Here is a 20000-nt window from a genome sequence, read left to right on the forward strand (position 1 = left end):
TCAATGACAATTATTATTTATTGATTAAATTGATTTGTTCAATTAACTGTTGCACTCCTAGAGAGATGAGTGTGTAGAGGAGGTGCCATATAAAATAATTCCATTCACTTATTGTAAAAGTACCAATAGTATTGAAACATATGTACCTGACTGTCCTGTTGGTTGGGGACCCCCAGGCCTACTTGGAGCACCTGTCCATGGGCAGGCACCCTGGCCTTGCTGACCACCTCTCCCATTGCGAGGAGCTCCAGCTTCTGTATATCATCTTCACTGAACCAGGGAAGAGCCCGGAGGTCTGGACTGATCCGGATTCTCCTCTGGTCACTGTTGGGGAAATCCTGTTCTCTGAAGCTTTGACACCAAACATCGTCTTCTGTTCTCACAGATGCCTTAGGGTTGGACGACAGTTCATTATAGTTTAGTGGGCTTTTATTATTTTTATTATTTTCTGAAGGATCCTCCAGGACGTCTGGGTGTTTTTTGAGACCTGTTGTAGGCTTTTTCGCAGACAGCTCCTCCGTACCAACTTTGTCATATTTCCCAGAGGGCTTTGCTGCATGTTTCAGTATTTCCACAAGCTTTTTATGCTCAACTAGCCTTATAGCTCTGTCTGCCTGTCTGTTAGCCTGATTGTGTCTGTCTTTAGGTCGGATGTTCGCCTGCCTGTTAGTGTTCTTGTCGACCTGTCCTTGCGGCCATCTGCTTGCACGTTGGCTGTCATTGTGTTTGTCTTTCTGTCCACCTGCAGGTCTTCTGCCCTTTATTACAGGAGTTGGGGCACGGGCTGGTGGTGACTGGCTCTTGCTAAAATGACTGTGCGTCTCTGCAGGTGGCTCAGCTGCAGCACTGTGGCTGCTTACTTTAATCCCATGCTTTGGCTCTGTGCGGTTACCTGTAATCAGTAGGAGATGGGGATATCTGGGATACTGGCTGGTACCTGGCCTCTCTTTTCTTTTGAAGGTGACGTCGTTGCCTCTGTGTCGACCATCGAGGGAGTCTGTGGGACCGCTCCTAGTGAGGCTGCGGGTGCTCCTTGCAGGGTTAGGCGGAATCGCCGCTATCGTTAAGTGTTTGGACGTCTCCTGCCTGTCAGTGCTCCTCCAGGAGCCGCTGTGGACGTCGGGCATGAGCAAATGGTGGAGAGGGTCTGGGGCGGCGGCCACTGGAGGGGGAGGCTCCCTGGTCCTTGGTCTGATCCTGCCAGCTGAGCTCAGGCCTCGGGACGGCAGGCGGTGGGCCTCGGACAGCGGGAAGGGGAGGGGCATAGTTGTCATCATCATGGCGGAGATGGCGAGGAGCAGGATGAGGACGGGAAGGAGAAGCAGTGGCCATCTTTGACCACATCGAAACTTTAGGCACACTCTCCAGGCCTGGGCAAAGAGAAAGAACAGAGAGAAAGAGAGAGAAAGAAATAAAAATAGAGAGAGAGGGAAGGAAGGAGAGAAAGAAAGCAGGAGAGAATAACACTGTAGTTAGAGGGTAACCAACAAAGCCATGATTAAAATGGAGGACTGCATACATTGCAAAGATAGCATTTCACTGTAAACTGAATGGAGAGTTCAAATTCCTGTGGGCGTTTAGCAAAGGGTGCAGATCTCCAATCTGCAGGCGCCTAGAAGAATGGAACACAAGCGAACACTAAAACAATACACACTTCTTATACCTAAACTGGCAATAAGGAGAAAAGAGATATATAGACAGGAAGACAGAGGGACTGAAAGAAGGAAGTATAGGCATGTGGTCTGAAAAGGAGAGGAGAGCCAATCCACATGTATCCTGTTCATGCAGCGTAAAACTCAATATCCAAGCAGGAATATAAAGCTTGTGTCTGCCGGCTCAGTGCTCTCAGTGGCTTACAGCAGAACTGGACTCATCCAGCTGAGACCAATGCTATTGTGGCACGCTCACATTTCAGGGACCGTCTTCCGCATGCAGTTCTAGGCAAGAGAAATCCATACGTCACACAATATTTATCTATATATATGCTGTCATGCTGGATCACTGTATTCTCAAGGAGGAGTCCACTGAGTCTGTGAAAAATGACTGCAATAGTAGTGACATACAGGCATGTGCAGAGGGGGGGGGGGGGACTTTTGGGGCTTGAGCACCTGCCCTTTTTCCTCAAAGTGCCCTTTTTCTGCCAAACATCCGTGGCCCTTTTCATTTTTACATGGTGATGAGAACATACTGTCCAGTGACATTGGGCCAAGTTGTTGTGGAACATCTTTCTTCATTAGCATAAGACATCCAATGTACTACATTTCTGGTGTGAAATGGCACGAGGGACCCCCACGAAAATACCAGCCCAAAAATCGGCACACACCGATGTGCCCTTTTGTGGGCTTTGAACACCTGCCCCCTCAGTGCTCTCTACACGGCCCTGGTGACATATGAAGTATTTTAGTCACTATAAGTGAGACTGTGTAGAGTTCCCTGAATATACTGAATATATTAGTGTATTGCAGTATGTTTCATCACAATTACTAATTAAACTAGGTTCTAATGATAATAATTCTGAATTTACTCTTTATCCCAAAATACTTCACAACAGAGCAGTGTTGTTTTCGTCGACTAAAACCAAGATGAAAAATGTATGTCGACTACCTTTTTTTACTGACAAAAACTAAATGGAAACTAAATGAAAACTAGATAAAGTGCCAATCGGCACAGGTTTCCACCAGGGCAGGTCAGGTTGTGGCCTCCTGGTGGCGCTATAACAGGCCGTTGAGGAATATTTGGGGCAGAGGTTCGTCGTTGGCATCCACGGAGTGTGTGTGCAAAGTTTGGCATGGATGGGGCCAACGGTGCCGGAGATTAGCTGGTAACGGACGGATGGAAGGACGGACGGACACACACAAATCCTCATTTGGCTGCATGGTGACACCTAGACCACACTTTGAAAACCACTGTCTAAGCAGCAGGCTGTTACTGTTACATCACCGAAACGACTACCAGAGGATCTGAGGAGATGGGGTGGCAACTCCTCCAGACAGACTTAGTCCATCTGTACTGGCCATGCATCCACAATTTATTTTCCAGATTCCACATTCCAGAGTGCTAATTTGCATGATGCTGGAACAAGAACGCAACTGAAAAGTGAGTTGAATACTGTAAGCTCTGTCTAATGGCCCAGTTAAAAATCCTCACCTTGCCCGCTCCATAGGTGAAAAACGGACATTTTCATTTCTCAGCAGAATGACCTAGATACCTGCTGCCTCCTCTCCACTCTGTTCATCGTATCTCTCTCTCTCTCTCTCTCTCTCTCTCTCTCTCTCTCTCTCTCTCTCTCTCTCTCTCTCTATCTCTCTGTCCTGCCCTCTCTATTCCACTTTCTCTCCATCCCTTCCCCCTCTCCTTCTCTCTGTCCATTTCCCCCCTCAACTCCCCCCTGCCTTCCTCATTTTACAGAAATACTGAGCAAAGGAATGTTTGGGACCCTTGAGATGTCTTCCCCATCTTTGAGATGTTTATGACTTTCCCAGATTCGTCCACCTGTGAAAGGATTCCATTATTCTTTCCCTGCTCGGAATGTTCGGAACTAGGGTCCTTCACCAGGCAGCTTAGGTGCCCAGAGAGAACGGTGGAAATACTATCAGGTTAACACAGACCGACAGTAAGTGACTCCGTTACAGAGGATACAACCACTGTATTGCGACACATCATGATCTGTGTAGATCATCAATTTAAAAAAAAGGGATACCTGGTTTAATGTGGTAACAGACCTGACTAACAGACTGACTGACTAAATGAATGAATGAATGCCTCACTGAGTGCATGCATGAATGTCAACAGTAACTGAATGTCCATGGGGGGAAGAATAATTTTTGCCAAGCTATCAAACCATGCTAAATAAATAACTAGTGCTTACCTAGAATGTTGTGTCTTTCTCTCTGTGCATTGCAAATTAGCATCTGGACACATACCTGGACCCAGGTGGGCACTAAGATACACTATGAATGAATGAATAGTTCATCCACCTTGGACATGTGTCAACATTAGGACACATTTAAACAAGACTAACAAGAGGCTGCAACATCCATCTAGTCCATTTGGGTCAAGTGTGTGGACTCTGTGGAGTCACGTGCACACTGCACACACATGCACAAACAGGGATGCAGATGACCTCTTTCCTCTCCTACTTAGTTAACCTGCAGGTGGATGGATGGATGCTGTATCTTTGATCTCCGATGGAGGAGTTTGATTTGAATTTCGAATGTTTGTCATGTGCAGCCTCTGCTTTGATGGCCTACGTTTTGACTACTGTTGTGAATTCAGTCGTTTATAAAGGAGAGACAGCGAACTAAGTCAACATCGTTTGAAAGCAAACTGTACACAAAATGGAACAATAAAGTACAACCTTGAACCTGAAATACCTGAAAAAAACTAGTCCTGGCGGTACTCCTTGTGAGAGCAGGAGTGGACCTGGTGAGACGTAGGAGGGGCCCGGACAGGAGTCAACCCACAGAGCCTAGTCCCTCCACATGCCAGAATTGTTCCTCCCAGTCCCGGCAGAGTAGTTCCGGAGTGGATCCAACAGATTGTGTGGCCCTGGTCTTTCCCTAGTGGGTCTGATCGAGGATAGCTACTGGGACATAAGTCGCTGACTTGATCACCCGAGTGAGGGGTATGATGTTCGCGAGACCCGAAACCCTGATGACCTTGGGATGCATCACTGAGGATACGTCCCAGGTGCATCCAAGCGATGTATTTTCCTTCTGAGGCCCTCACAAGTATAGTAATATAGTACACACCTCCACCACCTCCACAGGCAACCCCTCCTACCTATAATAATAAGCCCCCTCCCTGCCGGCGGTGCTCTGGCAGGCCAGGTGTCTGGCTGTGTGACAGCTCCCAGCTTCTCATCTTTTCTTCCCCTCCATTTAGTTCATCTGTTCTTCTCCCCCGGCCGAGGGCTGCAGGGGAGATATGCAGCGCTGGGTCCCGACATGCAACAGGTGCTGCTGCTGCTGCTAGGCGGTATAATCCTCAGTCTGGACTGAACTACTTGAACCCTATAGCATCCTTATTCCAGGGGAAATCGTTTGGCGTGAATAGCCATTGAGGTCGCCACGCGTCGCAAGGCAATGCACTATTGTGAGACTTTTCGGCGAGGATATATTAAACAGGAGTGGGCCTAGTATACGCACAGCCCTGGTGCACTCTGGTCAAGTTAAAATGGTTAAGTCTAAGAGTCTGAGAGACAAATGGAAGGTTTGCCGAAATGTGTGTCACTAATCATCGGACTGTGAACTTTGACTGTCCTTATTTGATATTGGACTTCTGGATGTATTTCTGTCATTTCACTGATTTCAGTATGTTTTGTATGTATTTGCTCATGTGTTCCTGACTGTTCTCTTTGGTTTTGGTTTTGTGTTTCTTTTTGTAGTATTTGTGCCTAGTGTTCCTGCCTTGTAATTTGTCAGTGTTTCCACCTGTGTCCTTTTAGTCCCCCAGCCTATCCTAATGTTGATTGTATTTTGGTTCCACCTGTGCCCGGTGTGTATTTAAGTCCTGTGTTTGCATATTGTTCTTGTTGGTTCGTAGTTCCCTGTGGTGTGAGTTCCTGTATGGTTTCTGTGTTTTGTCTTGCCTTCTTTGCCCTGTTTATGGAAGAACCTCAGTTTGATTACTAAATCCTTGCAAGTTTATTGCTCTGCCTACTGTCGCCTGCATTTGGGTCCTCATCCTTACTCACTCGTGACACACTTGACCTGAGTACCTAAAAAGCAGATCCAATACATCGCCAAACCATAATAAATATATTGCATTGATTATCTTATATTCAATAAATATATTATTACATCCTCCTTGAGTTGTCTGACTGAACTGAGTTGTAGCAGAACTAAGATTCTCTGTGAGATTGTTCCAGATTTGTGGTGAATATAAACTGAAGGCTGCTTCACATTTAGTTTTGACTCTGGGTTCACAAAGCAGACCTGTCTCAAATGTCTGTGAACGGTCTGGTTCATGATACTTTAACACAAGATAACGGCCTAAACCATTCAATGCTTTGTAAACAGTAATATTTTGAAATCAATTATTTGACAGACATGGGAGCCGATGTAAATATTGGTGAACTGGAGTGATAATGATCCAATTTCTTGGTATCAAGATTTGAGGCAGCAGTGTTCTGAATCACTTGCAGCTGTTCTGTTTTCTCTTTTAGGGAGATCTGTAACGACACGCATGAACGGGTTATGCTAAATCCTGCTGACACATCCTTGTCCTTTAAGCTTTGAAACATTTTTATGTTGATACTAGTATTCTGAAATTTTAATTTTCTTAATGTGGCTGTTGAAATTGTGGATCTGCGGACACTACTGCACCAAGATGTCAAGCTTGGGTTGTAAACATTACCGAATGAAGCTGAGCACTCATTTTTGTTCTTCCTTGGCTCAAAAAACAAAACAATTCCTTCCATTTTTAAGACATGTTTTTTGGGGGGAGTGACACGCAGGAAAGGTTGAACCAGCGACAAGCTGTCAGGTAGCATTAGCAGCCTAGTTGTGCCGGGTCCGCATCAATATGCCGACGGTCCATTGGTCCGATCGACAACCTACTTCAAACCCTCACCCTAACCCTAACCTCCCCCGGGGCAGACACCTAAACCTAACCACCCACCCTCTCCCGACCCCCAGCACACCTCGGACCAATGGTCCGTCGGATCATAGGGTGCTTCCCGCTGTGCCCAGATGACAACCTAGCTCAGCCGTCTGGGCCAATTGCTTCAGTTTTGTCGTTTGTTTAGTTGGAAAAAAAAACACAGGGAGAGCGAGAGAGAGGAGAGAGAGATCTGAATTTCATGTCATAGCCTCTGTGTTAATTTCCACATAACATTTAGGATTTGACTGTGTAGGATGCACGTGCCATGCGGTTGTCTAACAACTGTCAGCTTATTTTAACAGCTTATACTCTGTTCCAAAACAAGTCATGTGGCACCCACCAACACCACAGCTCAGGAAATGATGGACAGAGAGAGAGTACAGACTGTACAGTGAAGGGGACACCAATGAGAAATAGGGAATGAAATAAGTATACAAAAGCGTGCATGTGTGTGTGTGCGTGCCATCAACTGTCAACATCACCCAATCAGAACAGGAGGGGACCTTAATGAAACCAGTCAGATCCTCTCTGACCCCCCCCCCCCCATACACACACACACACACACACACACACACACACACACACACACACACACACACACACACAAAACAAACAGAGACCGATCATGAAAGAGGATGACAGAGAGAGAGGGAGGCAAAGTGGGAACGTCTTATAAATGGTCTCCCTAGAGTGAGAGGAGAAGGATGTAACTGCAGACAGTAACACGGACGGATGCAGTGCAGAAGCAACACAACAGATACTCAATGCAGTCATGGTCATTTGTAAGAATGGAACCAAATGGACCATTGACCATTGCTGTGTCCGTTTGGTTCTGTACACGTGTTGTCCTCTTGTAGTCGCATCTAAGAAGGAAGACCTCCTCCTAAGCACGCATGAAGGTTGGAAAAGGAAACGCAGTCCAGCTACCCTGGAGGGGGACTCAGCAGGGTGTCCCCCGTGGCCCGTCTCACGGAAGCAGCGCTCTGTCTGCATTACACAATAATGAGAGCACGCTGTATCGCTGATGGGGTAGGACGTGAGGTAGAGAGAGGATGGCCCTTCTCTGCTACATGCGACATCAAAGTACTCTTCCACTCCCTTTGTTGTTTGTTTTTCTATTTTAAGTTTGCACAGGGAGAAAACAGGAGGAGAGGAGAGATATTCAATAAATGATAGTATAGAGGCGAGGAGGAAATGAGCAATGATACTGCTGCTGGTTAGTGCTGTGGGCAGATGAACACATCAGTGGAGGGGTGATGCAATATCAACCCTTAATATAAGGAAACGGGCATGCGCACGCGCCAGCGCACGCACAAACACACACAGACTTTGAAATAAGCATGAATGCACACCGAATTACACACACATACACGTGTAGAATCGCACACTCAGTTCACATGTGCAGACTCATCATGCACCCCCATTCTGTCTTCTTCTGCATGACCTTGGCAGTGCCTTAACGCACAACATTTATCTATCTGAACTCCCATAGGGTTGAAACCTAACACTGCCCTTCCTATAGCCTGAGTTGTGACCGTTTTGCTACACTGGCCTGCTGTCGGTAACATGGTTCTGTACAAGGCAGACCTAAGCTCAAATTACTGTTTGGAATGGAATAAATCATCTTGCAGGATACGTAATGTGTAATTGCACCCCTGCCTTGCCTTGTGTATACACAGTATAAATGTATCCTGAAATTGGTTTCAGCATAAATGCTCCTTTGGAAATAGAAATCGCATATTCTAAACCAGTTGTACATGTTATGGGTAGTGGGTGTATATAACTTCTTTTTTTTTGTTAAAACAATCCTGCCCAGTTGACATTGACTGACCTTGGGATTATGAAGCATTTTTGTAATAGGATAAAGGAGGCCACTGCAACTGTGTTTGCATGCTCTTTTTTCTATTCCTCTTCCAAATTGTAAAATAAATCACACCTGTGTGAAGCGAGGGGTGCTCTTATCATCACACATCATCATCCATCACATTCCGTGCGCTTCCAAACTGCAACACTTCGAAAGAAATATCACCCGCAAGGAAAGGAAGTACAGTAGCTCTAGTCATAACTGCATGTCTACGGTGGATTTTTATGACACAAACACTTTGCAGATTGAAAGAGGATAATTCAAGCTTTTCGTACAGTTGGTGAGTTTGGGCGGGAACCCCTTTTGGTGTTATAGCATTATGTTATGCTTTAGCTATTGAAAAATACCAGATCTACAAGCTCATAGCGCGCCACCGAGTGGCACACTACGAGCTTGTAGGTCTGCTATTTTTTTTAAATCGAAGAACGACTGACATAGAAACATAGCTTTTTCAGAAAACTGTCAGTACATTTTTTCAATCTGATCTCAGATCAAAATGGGTTAACCGGTAGCGCATGTCTCGGCAGTTGCGGCGTCGGCCACTGAACGGACCGACACTGCCGTAGTGGCAGCTTAGTGTCATAATCCCCCCCACCTTCCACGGCAGGTGCCGCCCCTCCCCCCGCGTTTGATTGTCGCTGCCTGAGCATGCACTCGCTCCTTCTGCCTGAGCCACTGGCACCCCTATAGTTAAAGTATTTGTGCATGGCTGAATAGACCTCCATAAAAGGGACATAGATGCACAGGTAGCTACTGTACAGTACAACATACAGTAGGTATACTCTGATGGGTATTATTACATAACTACGTGGTGCAAGCACTTCCAACTTGCATCGTTCCCGAATTGAACTGAAATTAACTGATTTAAGTTGAGTGAGTGAGTGAGTGAGCGAGCGAGTGAGTGAGTGAGTGAGTGAGTGAGTGAGTGAGGGAGGGAGGGAGTGAGAGAGAGAGAGAGAGAGAGAGAGAGAGGGAGAGGGAGAGGGAGAGGGAGAGAGGTAGGGAGGAGCAGTCAAAGCAGAGGCAGTATATAATCTTGGCAAATTAACTTTGAAGACTGCTTCCATCACTCCACCTGCAGGTGATCAATATGTGCTGACATGTTAACAGTGTCTGGACCTCTCCAATATGTTTCATGATCCCATGCAAGCTATAGGAATTAAGCAGGAGAGGAAAGCGGTCAAGCCATGTGTGTGTGTGTGTGTGTGTGTGTGTGTGTGTGTGTGTGTGTGTGTGTGTGTGTGTGTGTGTGTGCGTGCATGCGTGCGTGCATACATTCGTATGGGGGCGGGAGGGGATACTGTCTGAGAAGTCATCTAGCTGTCTGCCATCATGCATCAATTTCATCTGGTTTGTCACCGTGTGTGACAGTATGCAATCTGCTGCTGACAGGTCTGGCCTGTGCGTGCGTGCGCGCGTGCATGTTGTGTGTGTGTGCGTGTGTGTGGGCGAGTGTGAAGGAATGAGTGTGTGTGCTTGTTAAAGTGTGTGTTTGTATTGTAACATGTAATGTGAGTGTGTACTGTACAGTATGTCAGCAGCTCAGAGGAGCAGATGGGGACTGTCCTGGATCAAAGCCAGTGTGTGATGTTCTATCTGTAATGCTCATGAGGGAATAGACAACTGGGCCTGCTGAACTCACTACATTTATGTAGCACCTTTCTCCAAAGCACTCTACAACAAGACACCAACCTGCTCATCGGTAGCAGTCAATGGTTAAGTGTCTTGCTCAAAGACATAGACATGTGTCGGGAGCCAGGTATCGAACCAGGAACCTTGCGATTTTAAGACGGACACTCTGAACTCCCAATGTAGTGAATTTAGCTTCATACAGCTCCTACTGTATAAGATATACAGAAACATATAACGAAAATGTATGTCTCAGCAGGATCTAGAAAAAGGTGTCCATGCGTTCACCTTCATTAGGCTTGACTACTGTAACGGTGTCTTTACAGGTCTCCCCAAAAAATACATCAGACGACTGCAGTTGATACTGTACACCTGCTCACTGCAGTGTCAAATAATTGATTTCATAATACTACTGTTGGTCTATAAAGCTTTAAATTGTTTAGGGACAAAATACATTTCTGATTACATACAATATATCATTAACCATTCAGACCTCTCAGGTCATCTGGGAAAGGTCTGCTGTCTGTTTCTTACAACCACAAATAAACATGGGGAAGCATTTCGTTTTTATGCACCACATATCTGGAACAAACTCTCAAAAAACTGCAGGTCTGCTGCCACTCTTATTTCTTTTCAAACACAACTAAAGATCTTTCTGTTTGCTGCTGCCTTTGATTGAGTTATTTTTCTCTCTTTTCTTTTCTTTTCTTTTCTCCTCTGCACTATAGCCTAACTATATCTATTCATTTTAACTTATTTTGTTTCACGCATCCTATTGTAATTTTATAATTGTATTATTGTTTCCTTTGCATATTCCTTTGCATATGTGCTATACAAATAAAATTGCCTTGCCTTGCCTTGCCTTGCCTTGCCTTGCCTGCTTAATATTTTAACCTTTTTGGAGAATAGTATGTATTACACAGATTTACAGTCCAAAGCAACTTATGAGCACCAGTCACCTGTTGTAGGACAAAGGCTGCCCAAAGGCATGCTTCAGGAAAACCAGAAACCAATCACTGGTCTGCTCTGCCCTTTAATTTGATTTGTATCTCATTCTCAAGATAACTGTCCCTTCAAGCCATTACAAAAAAGATTACTTTCCAGAAGCAAAAAATTGTATAATAATTTCACATCATTGTCGACTGTCGACTGTCTTTGACAGGTTCTAATTTCCTATCGACTCCAGATTGTCACAGACAAATCAACCCTTTCATTAGAGTCAAAGTTAGAAAAAGTTAGTTTGAGAGTAAAGTGATCTGATATGTCTCTTCCCTTGGCAACGGAATGAAGGATGAAGAGCGTTATGTGCCACGCTCTGTGTGTAGCTCTGAAAGTCATTACACCATGGCACAGATATGCTCACTCCATATGGTTGCAATGGGGAGAGAACACGTGGCAGAATCTGTTCTTCATTGTACATTCCATTCTCCTAAGAGGAAGGTGCTGCATGAGGAAAAACATTTGTTAACACAACCACTGGCCAAAAGTTAACCGTGGCAAACATTTCACAAACATTTGAGTACACACAGCAAACAGATGAAACCAGTGACGTTTCTAGTCATATCCAGATCAATCAATTTAAATGTGTTCAAAACAAGCCAGTGCACTTGTGCAAGGACGCGCTGATGATTGTGGCCACTATAGCCACTTTGAGTGAACTTTGCAACGTTCGGCACAGCAACTCGCTCGCTTTGGCTCGCTCAGTGGCGCCTCAATATTCTCTACCTATTACCCCTTCTGTCTGTCCATTGATGCTGTACGTACTGTACATTATGAGCGATGTACCACCTCCGCAAATCCACCCATTATATAGAAGCCTCAGTTCTCACAGTAGAATGAGTCGAAGTCAACACTCTATGAAGGTAGTTTCTCTACTACACACACGCACGAACGCACGTGCGCGCACAGCCACACACACACACACACACACACACACACACACACACACACACACACACACACACACACACACACACACACACACAAACGCATGATATGTGGTGAGCAATAGAGCTGCAAATTGGCTATACTGTTGCAACATCCCCTCAGTTGCTACTGAGTAACTTGTGAGTGAGAAGAGAACGGGGTGTTATGGCTGCCATATGTGCAGAAGAAATACAATAGTATGCTACATATCCTTTAATAAATCACACAAATCCCTGCGAGTGAGTGAACTTTGAAGATTTAGCTACTTAAAACGCGCCATGCACGGCGAGGGCCCTAGGGAGTGATGGAGTGATGCACCAAGTCGGCCGTAGCGGTTGTCCAAAGAAATATTTGTAAGTCCTCAAATCCCCATATATGGACTGCGTATATCCAGTTTGCGTCCGAGCATAGACATGGTAACACCCCGCCTGCCTCTGATTGGCCTACCGACACTGCCCGTCTTGACTGTCCTAAACTATGCTGGATAATCTGATGCGTGGTTACTAAATAATACAAGTATGATACAAGAGAAAAGTTTCTTTTTCTTTATCCTTTTTAGTATAATAGTATTAGTTTACTATAAATAGATTAATACACGATAATCAACACTAACATTTTATTTAGAACACACCCAAATCAATAGTACAACGTACACGTGTGTTCAATCAATTATTCAATCAAAGCAAACGGCATAAACAATATTAGTTTGCCTCTACAAAAATAAAACGTACAAGTTAGTTACAATGCTGCATTCTGTCGCGCATGCCAAGCTGTCATTCTCTTGTATTACTTCCCACCACGGAGTAACTAAACCTCGCATCTCAGAGGACAGTCAAGACGGGCAGTGTCACAGGCAGTGTTGGTAGGCCAATCAGAGGCAGGCAGGGCGATACCATGACTATGCTCGGACGCAAACTAGATACGCATATGGAGTACCCTTATAATATCAATGTGATGTCAAGTAATGACAACATCCACTGGCCTGGACTCCTTATTTGGGCATGGAAATCAATATGGGCATAAAAGAGACACAGACAGATAGATACTGAAATATCCTACTGTATATGTGCATAAAAAGGACACAGACGAACGGACAGACAGGTCTATCTATAAATGCATGGAATCTCTGTCTGACTTCAAATTTGGTGTGTGTATTGCCGAGGACCCAAGGGGGTGCAGTATAGTGCCGAGTGGGAAGCAGGTCTACTGTAGGTCCAGAAACAAACACTGTGATAATGGCTACTGCACTAACTCTGACATAATCAAAGGGGCATGCGTTCCAGATAGCATTGCGTCCATATATATTGGCCACCAAATACTATGATAATGGATACTTATAGTACCCTGACAGGTAATTGAGTAACCAAAGGACATACATTCCCAGGGGACAGAGTGGCATTCGGACGCACCGCCACTCCGACTGCGTGGCTTCCGCGCACGTTTACGGTTAGGGATAGGGTTAGTAATAGTAGTAGTCAGAATGCTTCGGAATGCCTGTGTGTAACCACATTCCCAACATATATTGCCATAGTTATTTACAAACTCAATAGAAACTATCTAAAGCATATTGCATTTGATTTTTTGTGCTTGCAATTCTGCCCTTGTTGACTGTCATTAGTTTAATTGCCACAGGGTGTCACATACTGTATGTCAAACAAACCCTAAGGCCACAAGGATGTGGGCTTTTATGTCACACATGCACTCAATGAATAAGATATTGATGGCAGTGCCAGCCTAATTACTGTAATTATTTTGACTGTCCTGATAACCTTTATCGTTCATGCTACAGTACACATCGCATTAACTGTACCACACATTATGTTTCCCATATGAATTTATATAACAACCCAAACATGACACACACATTAATGGTGCTGAATGCAGTCTCTACCGCATGCAGTCTCTGCTTATCGCATTAGCTCTGGTAGTCATGTCTACAACGATTGCAATAGTAGCTTCCAATGTATAGGCTAAGACGCTTGCTTGCCAGAACACTGACTGACTACAGGGCATGCGTTCACTGTGCTGCTGGTAATGTGTTTAAGGTTAGTTTCCCCTACAGCCCTTTGGCAGGAGTCCACACATTTACACATGGTGGAAGTCTAGCTTTCATGGCTTATTCATAATGCAGCAGGGCAGCACACATTCTCTCATGCGGTATGCACCGGTGTGTGTGTGTGGGTGTGTGTGTGTGTGTGTGTGTGTGTGCGTGTGTGTGTGTGTGTGTGTGTGTGTGTGTGTGTGTGTGTGTGTGTGTGTGTGCAGGTGAGTGTGTGACAGACAGACAGACAGACAGACAGACAGACAGACAGACAGACAGACAGACAGACAGACAGACAGACAGACAGACAGACAGACACACAGACAGACAGACATTACTTACTGACTGACTGACTGACAGGGCAGAGGTTGTTTGGACTGTTTTACCCCGGAGCCCTGAACCACAGTCGCCCGGTAGAGCAGGTCATCCAATGATCCGTGGTTCGGCGGTTCGAATCCCGGCTCCTCCTGTCTACATGACGAAGTGTCCTTGGGCAAGGCACTGAACCCCAAATTGCACATTGCATGCACAATTTATGTAAAGCGCCTTGGATAAAGGCACTATATAAATGCACCATTTACCCTAAGACAGTTGATACGATACAGCCTAGAATTCCACACCAGAGGCTCACTGCTCCTCCTTTCACCTTCAAGACTATAAGGAAAAGTGTGCGTGCGTGCGTGCGTGCACACACTCATCCATTTACTGTCTCACACACATATGCTGTCCCTCTTTGTTTATCTGTCTTTCTCTCCGTGTCACAGTCTCTCTCTCTCTCCCACACACACACACACACACACACACACACACACACACACACACACACACACACACACACACACACACACACACACACACACACACACACACACACACACACACACACACACACACACACACATAGTTCAGGAAGGGGAAAGTGCAGCTGAGAACACAAGGCACGACAGCAAGGGCCCGGAGTCCCTTGTGTGTAACATATACAAAGACTGCCTATGCTATAGGTTTGGTGGTGGGCAGGGGCAGGGGGGATTGGATGAATTCTAATGTGGGCCCCATGATATGACCTAGCAGAGGATGGAGAGGAATGTACTGAGTTGCCTATATTTCTGGTTACAAAAGCCTGCCACAAAGGAATGCCAAAAGAAATCACGTACAAATGAATGTCTGTTCAACCAAAAGTTAATTCAGCAGTAGGGTAGTTCAGGTCAAGGCTGATATAAGCTCCATTCACATACAGTACTATGACGGTGTCCCTTTGTGCGTTGTGTTTCAACTGAAAATATGTACCGTAGGAGGATTTACTGCAGTAGCTGATACATAATTATATATTCCAGTTAATGAATTCCTTCATTTGAACTCTGACAAGACTGAAATTCTCAAATTCAGTCATCTCTTGATCCCAGTCACGTTAAAGCAAAGTAAGACTTGACTACATGCCTTAGGCAAAAACACAGGCTCCAAATAGTAAAGAACACTGCTATGTATTATTCCTATTTAACTTCCCGCAGTGAAACGGAAATGGTGAACAACATGAAAATGGTGTTTCCACATGAAACACCGGTCTGAAGTTTCTGAACCAATCAGAGTGTCGCATCCCTTCAGGCGATGGGACGGTAGCTAGGGACGGTAGCTATGCTATCCGCAACACGCATGGTGTGTGTTTGTTTACAAATCAGATTGTCGGCCAGCTACACCAGTTTACTGTTATGTGGCTTATTTCTACCCTATAACGTTTCAGATACATATTTTAGCGTGATGATTAAGTTGAAACCGAGTAATACACTGTCTGGATGTTATCTTGAATGGGAATAAAAACGGAGGATTTCTGTAATCAGAAGCAGCTGTGTTGGACGGATGCGCAGATATGGGGAATTAAACGGGTGAGCTTCATTTTTATTGGCTTTTATCGATGTGTATCTCTACACGTCATCACGCAGCACGTTTTCGTTTTAATAAATAAATAATACAATCGTTTTTATGGACCTTTGATATAAAAACACACAGAAATGAGAATTTTCCCATTTTTTTGGCATCCATTGTTAGGTATGCCCATATGATGACCACGGATATGGTCTAAAAGTGTGAAAAACGTCTTTTTCATTTCACTGCGCCTAAGGACCACTTCAACACTTTTCAACCTACCTTCATATAATCACTCATGTTCATGATAAAATGCCCTTTTCTACTCAGTCTTTGTCTCATGGGAGGGCTGGGGGGCAGTTCAGAAACCTGTCCACCAGTGACATCATCAATGGGGAATCCAAGCTAATCAAAACTGCAGGCTTTCTATATTCTAAAGTATATGTATGTATGTATGTATGTATATAATATTGTTTAAAAACTGGTGGACGGGTTTCTGAACTGCCCATAGCCCTCTATATGAGCCAGAAAACAATTGTGGTATTTTATCATGAACATTAGTGAGGGCCAATTATATGACGTTGAAAAGTGGTGAAGTGGTCCTTTAACTACTATTTAACTTCCCTAGACTTGAAACCTCTCTTTGGGATTGATTTTATGATTTTACTGATTTACTTTTAAGACACCCCGTTGTTGAGTTATTAACCCCTCATGAGCCTGTGTGCAGCTGCTGCCTGTGTGTAGTTGGCTAAAGACAAAGGATGATTGGCTGGTTGCTGCAGGGCTCCTCAAATCTGGAATGACTCAGGATTACTTTTAAATCACCACTAAAACAGACTTGTATCAAATGGCCTTTCCATAGATTTGATGTAATATTATTGTTATCTTACAGTAATCTTTTTTTTCTTAATGCACTTTATTTTGGATGCATGTATTACTGTAATAATATCCTCATGATAAATTACGGTATACTTAAACACTTAACTGTGTTATTCTGTTTGTTTTGCATTTCAATATTGCACACTCTGCATCCATTGCACTTCCTCTTTTTATGAAGCGTTTTTTTTTTTTTGCCTGCATGGTTGAAGGTGTAAGGACAGGGTGCGCAGTTGTTTCCCATAATTTAGATGTTGAAATTGTATTGTTGTTTCTCTTCAGTTTTATGTAAACACTTTGTAACTTAATTTTGAAAATGCTCTATAATGAAGAGAAGAGAAGAGAAGAGAAGAGAAGAGAAGAGAAGAGAAGAGAAGAGAAGAGAAGAGAAGAGAATGGGCAGTACAGCATACAGTATGTTCCCTGTGCTTCCATGTGGCAGTTGAAGCAGCCTGTCTGCTCTGCTGTACATATGGAACCAATTTGAAATGTGAGACTATGGGGACTGGTTGGAATATGGATAGTTGCCGGTCACCCGATGAGAATTGATATATTTTTACTTTACCACTTTAAAAATGCTGTCTCAGTCCTCCTCAGACCCAGTAATATGCTCCATCATCTGTTCTGTATAACAGACAGATGGCTTCTCATTAGTTTGCTTGCTTGATTTGTTCACAGCAGCTCTACTCCATTCAAGCCATTTAATTGAAAGTCTAGAAATATAGGTCTAAACTAAATGCGTGCCTGCGTGCGTCTGTGTGTACTGTACGTAGATAGATAGATAGATAGATAGATAGATAGATAGATAGATAGATAGATAGATAGATGTGTTTGGTCATGATGCAAATGTGGGATACATCTTACACAAAGTTGCATAATGTCACCATGACAACTGTTATAGTTATCGAATGATGGCTCATCCTCCATTGTAGGCTACAACTGATTTGGATGAGCACGTTCCAAACTTTAACCATTTCTGCACCGCTGCAAAATACATAAGCTAAGAGGAACTATAACAATGCTTACCATCGTGTATAACCCCGCACATGTGCATTCCACTAGGGTCCCATTCTTCTATTTTAGAAACGTGATCCATAATCCATTTCCACGCAGACACTGGACAGTCGGTGGTCCTGAAGTTGCAGCCGCCTGCTCGACTCGACAATCATCTTCAACTCTCCAGTTTAATACAGTTTGTTTGTTTCTTACAGAAATGCACGATCATTGCGTGGCATATGCATCCACAACAATATTAATGCAACAATAATTGCTTTCAGGTGTGCAAGCATGCAGCACTGCGAAAAGCAGAAGCAGTGCAGACGTGCAGTAAAGAAAGAAAGTTGTAACTTAAGTGTAGTGCCGTTCGTTCCCGTGGGACCGAACTGTGGTGCATCTGAGATTTCAAAGTAAAAGTTTTCTATTTTGGGATGCTGCTATTGGGTGAGCGAATTATGACTGGAGTGAAATTCGAGAAGAATCGTAATTAACGTGTTTTCCAACGGCAATGACCTTAACATACACATAATATGCAGGTCTTTAGTATTATCCTTAGCAAGACAACTGAATAATAACGGCCTTCATGAAGGCCCTATCCACGTTCCACACTCAATCACTCATTACTAGACACTGACAGATCTCCTCGATCGTGAAGAGAGACTTATTGAGTCCCGGCTGCCTGAAGACAAATTCGAATATAAACTGCTAGCTGTGTCATTGCCAGTAATGACCAATTATTGTGTGGCGAAAACTGCCCTCAATGGATTTTTAAAACAGGGTTTAACATTATTCCAGACTATTCAATCAAACAAAACATGTGGCGGTATTAAAACTCAGTTTAGTCAGTTTAGTCTGTAGAGGAACGGCGCCATCTTGTGTCCATCTTGTTTCTCTTCACTTCAATCCTTCTGGTGTTGGAAATTTGGCCTTTTTATTGCCCTAAAATACATACATTCAGCCTATTGAGCATTTTTTATAGGGGTTTCTTGTGACCCTATACCATTAAGTTAATGGTATTTTTTGGGGGATGAGTTCTACAAAGCAGAAATCCCCATGATAGTCTATTAATGGAATGTCACTCCATTGACTTTGATGTCTTTGGCCATGATTTTTTACAATTTACATGATCTAAATCTAAATCTAAATCTGTATTTTATAAGCAGAGCGTGCAAACTACTGGTAGGCTATAACTGGCTCTCAATGGTGATGTAATAAAGATATGTTTCAGTGGCGGGTGGATTAAAGGAAATGTCTATGTATCATGACATGTATATGTAATTTGTAAATTGATTAGCGGTATACTGTGGACCGGTTACTTGGGTCGTTTGATGTCGACCCACGACCCACGTATGTCCCGTATAGCAGCATATGACGTGATGAAGATTATGTACCAATGCCAGGGTATAACTGGTATAACTGGCTTCCAATGGTGACGTAATAAAGATATGTTTCAGTGTCGGACGGTATGTATAATGTAAATTGTAAGTTGATTAGCGGTATAGGCTACTGTGGTTACTTGGGTCGTTTGATGAGTATGTCCCGTCGTTTGATGCGTAGGCCTACAGACAGAGCGGCATTCCGACGCATCGCCATTCCGACCATTGACTTCTATTGATCGGTTAAGTTTAATAAAATATAACAAAAGCAGTAGGCTACCCTGGCCTGGAGCAGTGATTCTCATGCGTCTAAAGCAGCGCGAGTCTGACAGCTAAAACGTTTCCCCGCTTTAGCCTCTCTGCGTCGTATACGAGACGCCATACACCAATGTTGACTTGTCATCTGCCAGCAGAGTTCAACACTTACATTCATACTAATGACATAATGTTTGTTACCTTATTAACCCTAGAACACTAAACATATTTTCTGTTACACCATCACCAAACACGGGTATATTTTACCCAATATAAAATATTCCATAAAAAAATATTTCTCATCAAAATATATTGCAGTACAGCAATACGTGGCAACTGGAGCTTTACTGTTCTTTAATATTTCGTCATGCCTTTTTATTATAGGCCTATACTATATGATTAACATTTTAAAACAATTTAATATAAACCATGAAAAGTTGAATCATACACTTCAATGCAGCCAATTCATTTTTACTGTCATGAAATGAATGAATGAATAAATACATAAATACATTGTGCGTGTGTGTTTGTGTGTGTGTGTGTGTGTGTGTCTACTCTATGGTGTGTGTGTGTG

General features: G+C 43.8%; 1 protein-coding gene across 3 annotated transcripts in view; it reads right to left on the bottom strand.

The window, feature by feature from the left end:
- The window catches only part of gask1a (golgi associated kinase 1A), a 35144-nt gene extending 17015 nt beyond the window's left edge, over positions 1-18129 (bottom strand). For all 3 annotated transcript variants that reach the window (XR_013964364.1, XM_080768032.1, XM_080768031.1), the window contains exons 1-2: positions 17826-18129; positions 147-1370 (exon numbers count right to left, since the gene is read on the bottom strand). Coding sequence is in view for 2 of the 3 variants with exons in the window: in XM_080768032.1 (XP_080624158.1) it covers positions 147-1370; positions 17826-17828 (1227 nt within the window). In the remaining variant the exon portion in view is untranslated. The remainder of the gene's footprint in view (positions 1-146; positions 1371-17825) is intronic.
- Positions 18130-20000: the final 1871 nt, after the last annotated feature.

This window comes from Protomyctophum bolini (genome assembly GCF_963924005.1).
Source record: "Protomyctophum bolini genome assembly, chromosome: 7".
Classification (NCBI taxonomy): domain Eukaryota; kingdom Metazoa; phylum Chordata; class Actinopteri; order Myctophiformes; family Myctophidae; genus Protomyctophum; species Protomyctophum bolini.